The sequence below is a fragment of the Periophthalmus magnuspinnatus genome, chromosome 11 (assembly GCF_009829125.3).
Source record: "Periophthalmus magnuspinnatus isolate fPerMag1 chromosome 11, fPerMag1.2.pri, whole genome shotgun sequence".
In the NCBI taxonomy this organism is placed as follows: domain Eukaryota; kingdom Metazoa; phylum Chordata; class Actinopteri; order Gobiiformes; family Gobiidae; genus Periophthalmus; species Periophthalmus magnuspinnatus.
In genome coordinates, this window is record NC_047136.2 from 14,796,544 (window position 1) to 14,808,865 (window position 12,322).

The 12,322-nt window shown below is 39.1% G+C and overlaps 1 protein-coding gene across 1 annotated transcript in view; it reads left to right on the forward strand.

Annotated features, from left to right (window-relative positions):
* The window catches only part of atp1a3a (ATPase Na+/K+ transporting subunit alpha 3a), a 54,235-nt gene that overhangs the window by 16,117 nt on the left and 25,796 nt on the right, over nt 1–12,322 (forward strand). The window contains 3 exon segments of the mRNA XM_055225155.1: nt 5,091–5,204; nt 5,821–5,880; nt 5,958–6,161. Of these exon segments, the coding sequence (XP_055081130.1) occupies nt 5,091–5,204; nt 5,821–5,880; nt 5,958–6,161 (378 nt within the window).

The following is a 12,322-nucleotide window of genomic DNA, read 5'->3' on the forward strand; positions in this document are numbered from 1 at the left end:
GGACAACATACATTTTAAATCGAGTCATAATATTTGTGAACTGTAGAACGTCTTGAAATTATTACCTAGCCTAGATTAATATGAATTCTTTTTTGTCACATCGCTACAACCCAAAACCACAGTGTAGCGTCCATATGCCTGTGTCGCTTCGAGAGGAGTCCGGGTCCAGTACCTCGTTCTGACGCGCTATTATTTGGAAGAACTGAATGACTCACGAAGTGCGTTTTATGGTGTTTTAATCAGTTGGTTCCAGTGTCTAAGCAGGTTACACATACAAAGATGGTAAGTTGTAGGCCTACAGAAACTGGTATGGTAACGAGCATAAAAATAAAGCGGTCAACGAAAAATACGGCTACCCGGCGTCTCCCCTCTCCACCTGTCAGACAGCAGGAAACCCGGTGCCTTTGTACCTCCCAGTACGTCACCCTTGCCCACGTGAACCCCGCCCCTTACGCATTGCCACAGCAACTAACACATCATATGGCTCCTACACACAGTATATATTAGTCTTGTCATCAGCCTGATAAAGTGCATTCTTCCTAATGGTCTTATTTTTTCCTCTTTGGTTCTTTCCCGTTCTCCTCAGATGAGTTTGTGTTCTCAAAGATTCCCCTCTGCTCTGGTGTTGTCGGTCACGGTTTGGCTTAGCTCCAGGGTCTAAATGGGACTCTTTGGTGGTTATTGGTCTTATTTACACCTCTGTGATTTCACGGCTCTGACATGTCCAAACGTGTCCAACTGTGTCCAAACGTGTCCAAACAACCTTCAGCTGAGGGCACTGTGCAGCCTGCTCAATGCTAATTATCACTCAGCACTGTACTGAGTGTCTTCACCTTCAACAACCAAGTACACATGTTTTTATCAGCAGAAATGCTGAAATGTGGAGAATGCTATGTTTGTGTAAGTGTTGTACACACATACAACAAATGGAATTTACCATGCATAGCTGTCTTCTAGATGAAAAATACTGTAGCCTATTTTTCAGAACTTACTGTCTCATAATGGTTTGTTGCCATTTGTTGTCATTGAATACATTTACATGGACCTGAGTATCCCGGTTATGATTGGGTTTTTTGAATATCCCAGTTTCATCATGGTGCATGAAAACACAATATCCCGTCTCAAAAGCCTGAATAAGCCTGTATTCTGGTTATGAGAAACTGGGATATTGTAGCTGGAATACTCCTATAGTAACCGGGATACTGTAGCATGTGTATGCAGTATCCCGGATACACCAACCTATGGTTGAGTGCGTGTTCATCTAAAAGACAAACAAACATGGCGGCAGTCAGTTAACTCTATCCAGACAACTTTCTCCCTACTCTCCACCTTCAGCCACTGGTCCCTAGTCCGAGTCGCAGGCAAGAACCGGGCCAGAATATTTAAACCGATCAATGTACCAAGAATTCACTGCCTCTCTCGTCTTCCCTAGCTCAGAATGAAGTGAAAAAGTGCGTATTTAAAACAGCACAGCGAAATAAGCCACAGTGGTTATTTTTCCCGGTCTAATAAATGTATAATTTTTGCTCTTGTGCACTTGTACTGGGATACATTTGATCATGTTTACAGGGATATGAGCATCCCAGTTTGTCGTGAGCACGTAAACAGCATATCCCGAATACGGCCATAACTGGTATATGGCTAATAACCAGGATACTCAAGTGCATGTTAACGCACTCACTGATAAAAAGCTTGATTGGTGCATTTCTGCTCCCTACATTTAATTTCCATCTTGCCTCTATGTCTCCCATCTCTTCTATTTTTTTGCACATATCCAAACATAATAACAATTAGTATTGCTCTGACTGACTGATATTAAAGCGTTCTTATAACACCATTGTCACACAGCCATGGAGATTTGGCTAAAACAGTAGAATTAAAAACAATGCTAATCTGACCTTAAGAAAAAGCAGCAGAGCACACAGAGCTCCATGACTGTGTGGGATCAGAGACGCTGTATTTTTAGATAATGAAGCAGCTTCAACAAAAGGCCTCAAGAGAAGCACCTCACTTTTACATCTTGTTCTGCAGAGAAATACTAATGAAGAGACTAGTTTTCAAGGGGAGAAATAGAAAATAACCAAATTCCATGAAACATTCCAAAGTTTACTTATTAGCTCAAGTAATGTTGGATGATTGCGTTCTGCTACTAACACGCACTTATGTTGGGATTCACAGTGGGAAGTGGGAATCCTACTCATTTAAATAGATTGAATTTGTGTTCATGTGCACCAACAAGTCAACTATGCCTTTCTTTGGGAGGCTTTAAAGTTGACCTATTGTGCCTGAGCCTGCCTGTTTTGTCTGCTATATAGTTGTAATCTATGACATACGTGGATCATTGTGTTATAGTATTTAAAATAGCAATATTCCTCTAAAATGACTTGATAAAAGAAGCTAGACTGTGGTACCCAGCTATACAGACGTCGCTGCGAACGTCATCACAACAAAGAGCAGTTGGTACCTCCGATGGATAGCTGCACATCACGCTGTGGTGAGGGACATTAGCATGGTTAAACGCTCTAAAGCTCTTATTCTGCAAAGTTGACTTTGCATAATAAGATTTTAAAACTGCCTTGTAGTCTATATAGAACAGTGGTTCTTAACCTGGGTTCGATCGAACCCTAGGGGTTCGGTGAGTCAGTCTCAGGGGTTCGGCGGAGGTCAAGACACGCACCCGACTCATATGATTCGCGGACTGCGAGCGTCTCCACACGCTGGCCATGTCCCAATTCAACAAATGCAGCCTTTGATGTGCTTACCGAAGTACCCGCCCAACTTAAATGAGCCGTTCGAACGGCATCAAAACAAAACGACATAAAAATGAAGAAAAGGAACAGACTTTGCTGTGAAAATGACATGAGAGTGGCACTTGTCAAGGTGAAGCCATGCGTTTCTGAACTGGTCTCTCAAAGGCAACAGCAGAAGTCACTGATTTGCAGTAAATATTCATTATTATTGTAGCCTGATGGAAATTAGGTGATGGGTGTGTGTTAAAAAGTTAAAATAATAAATAGCATAAATACAATAAGCTCATTATTGAAATACATAAGGTTAAAAATTTAAATGATTTCAGTGCGGTGGTATTAACCTCCTGAGACCCGAGCTCTTGCAGGACTTTATTTGCAAAAACTATTAACTGCTTGAACACATACATTTTGTGTAAAAAACAAAATGAGAAACAATTGTGCCTCTAGGAACAATGTGTCTAATTTTTGCTGCTGACAGGTGCAGGAAGACATATGCCTTTAAATAAAAATAAAATAAATAAATAAAATAAAATAAATAGATTAAAATACAACTAAAATAATAAAATAAATTAATAAATTAAAAAAATAATTAAAAAATAAAATAAATAAATAAATAAATATTCTAAACTCTTAGAAATATTAAAAATTGTTGCCGTGTTGCTACTTGTTGCTGTTCTAAAAATTTGCACTGTGGCCTAAACAACCCAAAATGTGTTGTCCACAGATGAGGACACCAGGTCTCAGGAGGTTAAAAAAGGTCATGTCTTTGTAAAAAAAAGTATGCATGTAATTTGTTGTGAGTTCATGCATTGTATTGGTTTTATTCTTTGAACACAGTGATGTTAATGCACGGTTCATTTTGTGCACCAGTAAAACATGCATATGCCTTGAATTAGAAAAAAATAATATTTTATTTTTCAATAAAGAAGGGTTCGGTGAATGTGCATATGAAACTGGTGGGGTTCAGTACCTCCAACAAGGTTAAGAACCACTGGTATAGAACGTATACAACTGTTTCATATTCCTGCCATAAGCTCAATAACTCCTGACTTTGTTTAGCACATCCAAAAAGAATCAGCTTTTTGTCTTTGCTTGAGATGTTATGTTTTTCAGAATTAGCAGTTATTATCGACGGCTCCTTTTCAGAAAATACTTGTTCAGTTTTTGCAACATCTTTTACATATGCTGACTTATAATAATGGATATCTCTCAGTCCCTCTCTTTTGGTCAGTCTACAGTGAAACTACTGATGCTACTATTAGATCTCATAGTGATAGTGACAGATCATGTGACTCTGCCTCAGCCCTGCCTCTCTGCTCAGTCAATCTGTGCTGCTGGTGAATGACACTGTCCTACTTAGAGTTCTGTTGAAGACTGAAGCTCTTGAGACTGTACTCATATCAGCTATGTTTGGATCTACCAGACTCTCACTGCGCCCTATTTCTCAAGAACAGGGATTTAGAGGCAGTCATTGACCTCATACTCATTATTATTGTTGTTGAATATTTTAGGGGGATAATTATCCTGTGTTCGCTGTGTTCTTTTCAAATTTCACACTTTAATAAGGCTTTTATTTGATCATAATCCAGGGAATCAAAGGTGCCTCACAATTTGCAATGCAAGGCTTTCAATAAAGACAATACCATATAGTGATATCACAGTCTTGGATATAATGCAGATGATGCAGAGGAACTGAAATACTGTTTTATTATCACAAAGAATACTTTTTGAGAGCTTGTCACGGTTTTTAGATTAACTGAATTTGTATTTATATTGGCATCATCATGACTCATCATGACTTTAATCATTATCATTGCGACATTTCAGAACTTTTAACCATGTTATAATTGTTTCCTGCACCATTTACTCACCTGAAGCTATATTTGGAGTGATTTGTGCATGTTAGAGCAATCTTTAGTCGCTTATTTTCAAGACGCCATATTGCTCATCAACAGCCATTTTCACCTCCACCAGAATACATCCACTGCTCTGTAACTTACTTCGTTCTCCAATTTTATTTTCTTAATTGGTGATACAGCGTGATGTGGAGCTATCCATTGGAGGTGCCGACACCGTCACGGCTCTTTGTTGTGATGACGTTTATGCCGACATATGTGCCCATCAGGCACCGCAGTTTTCTTATGCGGAAGAATGTTTCTTTTATTAAGTTGTTTTAGATGAATATTGCAATTTGTTGCAACTGCAATTGCAAAAGTGCAAATTATAACATAATGGTCCACAGATGTCATAGATTCTAACTATATAGCAGACACTAGCGCTATATAGTTTAAAGTTGAATGCGGTGCTCTTACCTGCTGTCTCTCTTGTTCTGTGCCGCAGTATGGACGGTCGGACAGTTACCGCGTGGCCACCACGCAGGACAAGGATGAGAAGGAGTCGCCCAAGAAGAAAGGAGGCAAGGACATGGACGATCTCAAGAAGGAAGTGCCCATTGTACGTATACAGTCGGGACTCACTGTTAACCACATGCTCTGTTTTTCTCCCTATTTGTCTAAACAGCTTCTATGCTAAAAGTGGATTGAAAGGGGTTAATTTGTCAAAGGGTTTAGTCCTAAAATATATTACCGGTAGCTTAAAAAAACGTCCTGGGACAACTGTTGGAAATGCTGCTCTCTTTCTACCATATATTTGCATATATTGACTTTAGATGTATTACAAACTTAATCAGAGCAAATGCTCCACAAAGATACAACTTCATCTTTAAAATTTTCTTTATTAAACACATGAAATGTTGTTCGTCAAAACGGTCTTGCTATTATTTATTTATCAAGGCAAAAACACTTATGCCTTTAGTGAGTTGATCCGAAGTCCATGGGTCTGTCTCCATTGTTTGGAGGTGGGCCATCCCCGTGTAACTCTACAGTGTAACTCTATTCAAAAATCTAGCTGAGTTGCTAAGTGGATGATAGCATTAGCATTGAATCCTACATCTACTAATTGTATGTCTATGATTATTGATATGTGTAAAGAGTCTGTGTCAATATTAGTCATTTCTCAATAAACAGTAATTGTAATTCAGGCTTTGAAATAATAAAGTTCTTTTTCTCAGACGGAACACAAAATGTCTGTTGAGGAGGTTTGCCGTAAGTACAACACTGACATCGTCCAGGTAAGTTGTGAATAATAAACAGCATATTTGCCTCTATATCTGTCTCCTCCAGTCCTAATAATGTGTTTTCTGTACAGGGTTTGACCAATGCACGCGCGGCAGAGTACTTGGCTCGGGACGGTCCCAACGCCCTGACCCCGCCCCCCACCACCCCAGAATGGGTCAAGTTCTGTCGTCAGCTCTTCGGGGGCTTCTCCATCCTGCTGTGGATCGGAGCCATTCTCTGTTTCCTGGCTTATGCTATTCAGGCTGCTACAGAAGATGAGCCAGCTGGGGACAATGTGAGTCAGATACACTGTTGTGCAATCAATCAAATAAATCAAAGTTTATGAATAGAGCACTTTACAACTATGCAGAGGAGACAAAAGTGTTACAGGATGCAGGAAGTAGTGTGTAAGTACTGCATTAAACTTTTAACTGTAGTTTACTATCTGTATAGCTCTACAAAGAAAAATATATGATTAGAAAAATATCCCAAAGCTTTCATTAACAATTTAAAAATAACTTGCAATGTAATCTTTCAAACAAGTGGACAAAATTATGTATTTTTTCACTTTTATGGGTAATTTGCATTTGTGGAATGCTTGAATCTCAACCCTTAATCTGAAAGGTTAAGAAAACTACCACACACTGTCTCACTCTTAATTCTTAATTCACTTTTATTCACACAACGTTTTGGTCCCTCTGACCTTCCAGGTATGAGGATAGCTTCTTCCGCTCCCCTTACATAAGTTAAGAGACTGCCCCCCTAAAAGTAATCAACCAACCACAACAGTGAAAAACATACATTTACAATTAGACCCCAATGTACCACAAAGTTGTGCTTTACATCAGTCTTTTGTGAGTTAAAATGCAAGGACAATGACTACAAAAAGATTAGAAAGATTATTATCACACTAAAAAGGTAAAAGTTGTATACCATAAATATGACATTTTTTAACAAAATTAGTGACGCATCCAACAAGTTAACATAAACCACCCTCATAGCTCAGAGGGATGGCAAACAAATTGTGCTCTTCATTACAGCACCCTTTTTTAACATCGTAGCATTACATTAAACAATAGTTCATCATTTAAACCTTTTGGGCTGTTTGTAAGTAAAAAATCCAGTAGACTTTGCATCTTTTTAACACGCGGTCGTGGTCACCCCCCCTCCGCAGAGCAGGCACCTGTTAAATCTCACAGAAACAAAGTGAAGACACGTCATGTTTAAACTGATTAAAATGAGCAGCAACAGGAGAGTCCGGGTCTTAATGCACCTTTGGATACACCACATGGGTTGACGCACATGACACTGCTGATGGGGAATTTCTTTCCAGTAGAAGGATGACAGAAATGGGAAGCTCAACCCTGACATATACAGACATGTTATACACATGCTTAAAAAGCCCTATTTGATTATTTTTATTGTAATAATGGCAACAAAAGAGAAATATTAATTCATGCACACCCCTCACATATGTGATACTGTTTGTGTAAGCTAAAGAGCTGTAAAATAGCTTTTAGTCAATTTCACATTTTATTTTTGGGTCCCTGCCTGAAGATGGAGCCATAGTGATGCTTCTGATTCAGCATATCACAGAAATAAGGAAGAGGTGTAATTTACTGCATGTGTGATACAGTCATTTGAGTCACATATTTACATATAAACCAATCAGTGTTTTTTCCTCAATTATTTATGTACCGGTAACATATATAAATAGCAGTCTCTCACCTCTCTCTCTCTGTAGCTGCTGCTCTCAAGCTTGTCATTCTGACCAGTTTTCCCATTGATTACATTGTACTTTCATAAGAAATATCCAAATAAATGTACAAATGTTGAACCTCATAATTTCTATTCGTGACTAGACCAGAGAACTCTGTATTACAGCAAAAATCTGGTAAAATTAATATGGTTAACTTAAAGTGCAGTCTGCCATCTGTATTAAATATTATAGGACCAAAGAATGTTGTGATGTCATCTGAAACCCAGCAATGGGTGACGACACACTCACTTTGTTCACTTCTATTAGACAGTCTATAAGTAGTACCCATATGAATTAGATTAATTAGAGTCATCATATTCTTGGATAAAGTTCTATTAGTGGTAGTCATATTCTAGTGTTATGACTTTAGTGAGGAGGCTGTGACGGCTGTTTGAATCATGTCCTATCGTTTGCCTCTAGAGCAGGGGTCGGCAACTTCGCTTGGATGACACTTGTCTGTACTGTAGTGGTGATGTTTAGCAGTTGAGTTAAGTTCCACACAGGTGGAACAGAGCTCAGCCCCATGACTCATGCATCCTGACAGGACAGATGGGAGAAAGGGGGGTCTGAGTGGGGAAGCAGGATCCTGGAGAAGACCAAAAAGTGTTATTGCTGAGCAGATATGATTTGGTAAGCGCCGGAAGTCAGACCACTTCACATCAGTCAAAAGGAAACATTGAATCACTACTTTCTTCTTGCACTTCCTTTTTATATTTTTCTTTGATCAACTTTTTCTTCCTAAAAGAAAATTAGGCTAAAGACTTTCGTTGTATTTAGGACATCTTTTGTCAAAAGATTAAAACAATAGATTAGAATAAAAGAGAGATTTGCAAAAAGAAATGGGAACCAATTACTGATAGGAGGCACACTTATGAAAATGTACAGTGGCACAGCTTGTAAAGCTCGCCCTTCAACCAGAGGGTAAAAATTTCATCTTGAACCTCATTTTTGTTGTTGCGTCTCGGTGCATTTAACCCTTGTCATCCACTCCAGTCACAGTTTAAAGAGGCTGGTTATATAATAATAATAATGTCTTACACTTGTAATGCGCTTTACAGGCTTGTCAAAGCCTCTCAAAGCGCTACACTATAGTCATTATTCATTCATTTCCACACTTGGTGATGGTAAGCTACTATTGTAGCCACAGCTGCCCTGGGGCAGACTGATGGAAGCGATCTTGTGTAATCTGCTAATCACTGTTTTTATTCTGGCAACCCCTGGGGGAAAAAGGACTGCTAATCCTGAACAAACTAATAAAAAAAAACTTTCCACTTCTATCATATTCTGTATAAAATCAAATTAGATATTGTCTGTCGTCATCTCAAGGAGCTTAACTAATTTTATGTTAGACTTTAGCATGTTTTTCTGCTGTGGAACAGTTTACTCCCGGTCTTAATGACTGTAATTTCATGGTAAATAAACAAAACAGCCTTTGCAAACATTTGTAAAGTCTTAGACAAAATTTTCTTTCTGGCAGGGCCAGCCCAGCCTATAAGCAGACTAAGCACCTGCTTAGGGCCCCGAGACCACCATAGAGCACCCAAGAGCTCATTCTTTTATATTGAAAATAATAATATATATCAAGTTTATTGGACACAGGGCTTGTGTGTTTGCAGCAGCCTAAATGTCCCTTGAAAACATTACATTTGTTTTATATCTATAGTAGCAAAATATCTGCTGCTACTACATTTGTTTTTGAGTCGGGCAGAGATGAGGGCAGCTCTGTGTGTCCACCAGAAACTTTAAAAATCTTGACCCCCTCACCTTTGTATGTTTGTGTTCTGTTCTTGTGACTGTGGTGGTTGTGACAATATGAATGTTCTCAGCCTGATGTTGGTCATATAAATACAAAAACAACTGGTCAAAGTGATGAGAGCAGGGTCCTAATGTTCTCAAATGTGAATCACCAATAGCTGAGCCAGGACGCATCTGCTGCCGGGGGCCACAGAGACAAATTCAGCTTATGGCCCCCTGAAAGCTAGAGCTGGCCCTGCAGGTGAGGGATGGCTGCAACTGGTTGTTTTCATACTGAATTACTTATACCAAGACATACCTTTTAACCATTATTTCATGTGTTCTAACATGCCTCGCTCTAAAAACACGTATCACATTTTGGTGTGGCTTATACTTTTTTAAATTTGGTGTACAACAATAACTATTACTTGCCTCATATTTAACTCAACCCCTATTACATAATTTCAACATGCATAACTCAATTCAAATGGCAGTTATACCAAACTTTTGGAAAATGGCATGTTTTTCCTTAACATAAAGGCATGGCAACAAAAAATGTAAATTGTTTCCCGCCAACATTTAAATGGCCTTGTCTGGCAAATTTTAGTTGCAAATCAAGCTACAAATTCTTATCAATCAGGTTTCAGAAAAGGGCACGGTACTGTCACTATTACTCCACTAGTGTTTATGAACTAGTTCCACAGATGGCGAACAACTTCTCCAATAACGTCCAGGAAGCCTGTCGCTGTGTTAGACATTTAATGGAGTGGATTTTTGTAAAAAGACAGATATCTACACGGGGTCAAACGACAATCCAGAGGGCTCAAACACAGTGAAGAATAATTGAATTGTTGCAGTCTGAAACAAAATGGCAGCTACGGAAGCTCTGAACGGACAAAACACATTAACTCAAAACAGAATATATTTTTTTCCACTGGGGGCAGAACAATCACTGTAACCACAAAAGCCAAACAAGATTGTGTAGTACTGTTGATTTAATTAACAAGTAAAAAAAAAGTAATTAGATTTATTTTACATCTGGCCCTTTGAGGTCCACCATTTTGCTGATGTGGCCCTCAGTGAAAATGTGTTTGACTCCCCTGCTCTAGAGGCAGAAACCTTTCAGACCAGGGCCCATTTTGTCATTAAAAAGCAAACTTAGGACCACCAATTAAGCAAACATGCCCCACACCGCTAATACAAAGAAAAATTTAGATTAAGATTGTGCTTATTTATTAAGACCAAAAGAAAAATGACTATACAGCACTGTTGTTGAAAAAATAAAATTACAAAAATATTCATATATTACAAATATTTTTATCACGCTTGTGCTCTAACATTCATATGTGTGAGTGAGAGGAGGTCCATGGTAACACACTTGGGAGGGGCAAAAGTCAACAGAGTCGACAAAGTCAACTCTTTCTGCCCAAGCTGGCCAACAACAACAAAGAAGTCTTCTTATTTAAGGACAAAAACAGATGTAGGATGGGTAGGAAACACTATGACACTCCTCCTCACCTGTCTCCTCCTTCCACTTGATCACTTTTGTAGATTTTTAGACTGTCACTGACGTGCAGGTCACTGACAGTCTAAAAATCTACAAAAGTGATCAAGTGGAAATTTGACGAACTGTGGACCACAGTTTGAGTGACACTGTTCTAGAGTGCCACATAGCATTAAGTCAACACGTGTTCATTTTGGTCAGGGCAGTAACTGACTCCAGGCAGTGACGACAACAACAACATCAACAACAACAACACAGTAAGGTTGTTTTCTGTGAACCGACCCCAGTGCGCACTAGATCGGCCTTGTTCACATACACGGTGTATCATTATTCACTCCAAACACATGAGCTATATGAGACTCCATCAGCTGATTGCCAAACTTATTTCTATGACAATGCGTTTGAAGTGAACAGAGTCCCGTGAAAACGCTAACTTCATGCTAGCTTTGCGTTTGCATCGCGCTCTGAGAAACATTTTGAATGACCCACAGACCCAGGCTCACCTGCGCAGACAGATGCAGGAGGAGACTGTTGCTGGCATTAAATTTATCCAAATATATGTGATCCAAGTTCTTTTTTGCCCAATTCAAAGCACTTTTACTTGCACCTCGGATTTTGTAGGTCGGCTAAAGTCACACTGGCCCAAGCGCACCGGTCTCATAGTGATTGTTCTTTTACGTCGACCTAACTAGTGGCAGTGTGAAAATGACCTATGAGAGATGTGTTAGAGGTCAACGGTCTGCTTGGACAGATATGGACAGAAAAGCAAATTAGAACATATTTATATTAATACTACAATCTATTACCCATCCCTTTTACCTTTAATGAAAATTGAACATTCAAATTCCGGGCATGTCCCACCAGGAGGAGGCCCCAGGAAAGACCCAGGACACGCTGGATGGACTATGTCTCTCAGCTGGCCTGGGAACGCCTTGGGGTCCCACCGGAGGAGCTGGAGGACGTGTCTGGGGTGAGGGACATCTGGGACTCCCTGCTTAGACTGCTGCCCCCACGACCCGGTTCCAAATAAGCGGAAGAAAACATATGGATGGACATTCCTATAAACCAGAGATAAACAATTTGTGAAAAATATCCCAAAATGTTGCGACACATTTTTCAATTTTGTTTCTAATTTAAGTATATTATTAATTTTACTGTGTACATTAGAAAAGCTAGTTAGAACTTACAAGAATTGCATTTTGGAACATATGGTAAAATACAGGTTTACCCATATTGTAAACTACTAAACATGAAAAAGGTTGCAGTATTTGTCAGTTATACTATTAATGCTATCTGAATCACATACAGTTGTTATTTATGTTTGGGTTTTTTTTGTTGTTATTTACAAATCTAGTATGACATAATGAGCTTTTTACACACAACAGGCTGTAGAGCATAGGGGACGTCAGGGGTCAAACTGCTGCTGTGAAAAAATCAGCTACCATGCATAGTGTCATGG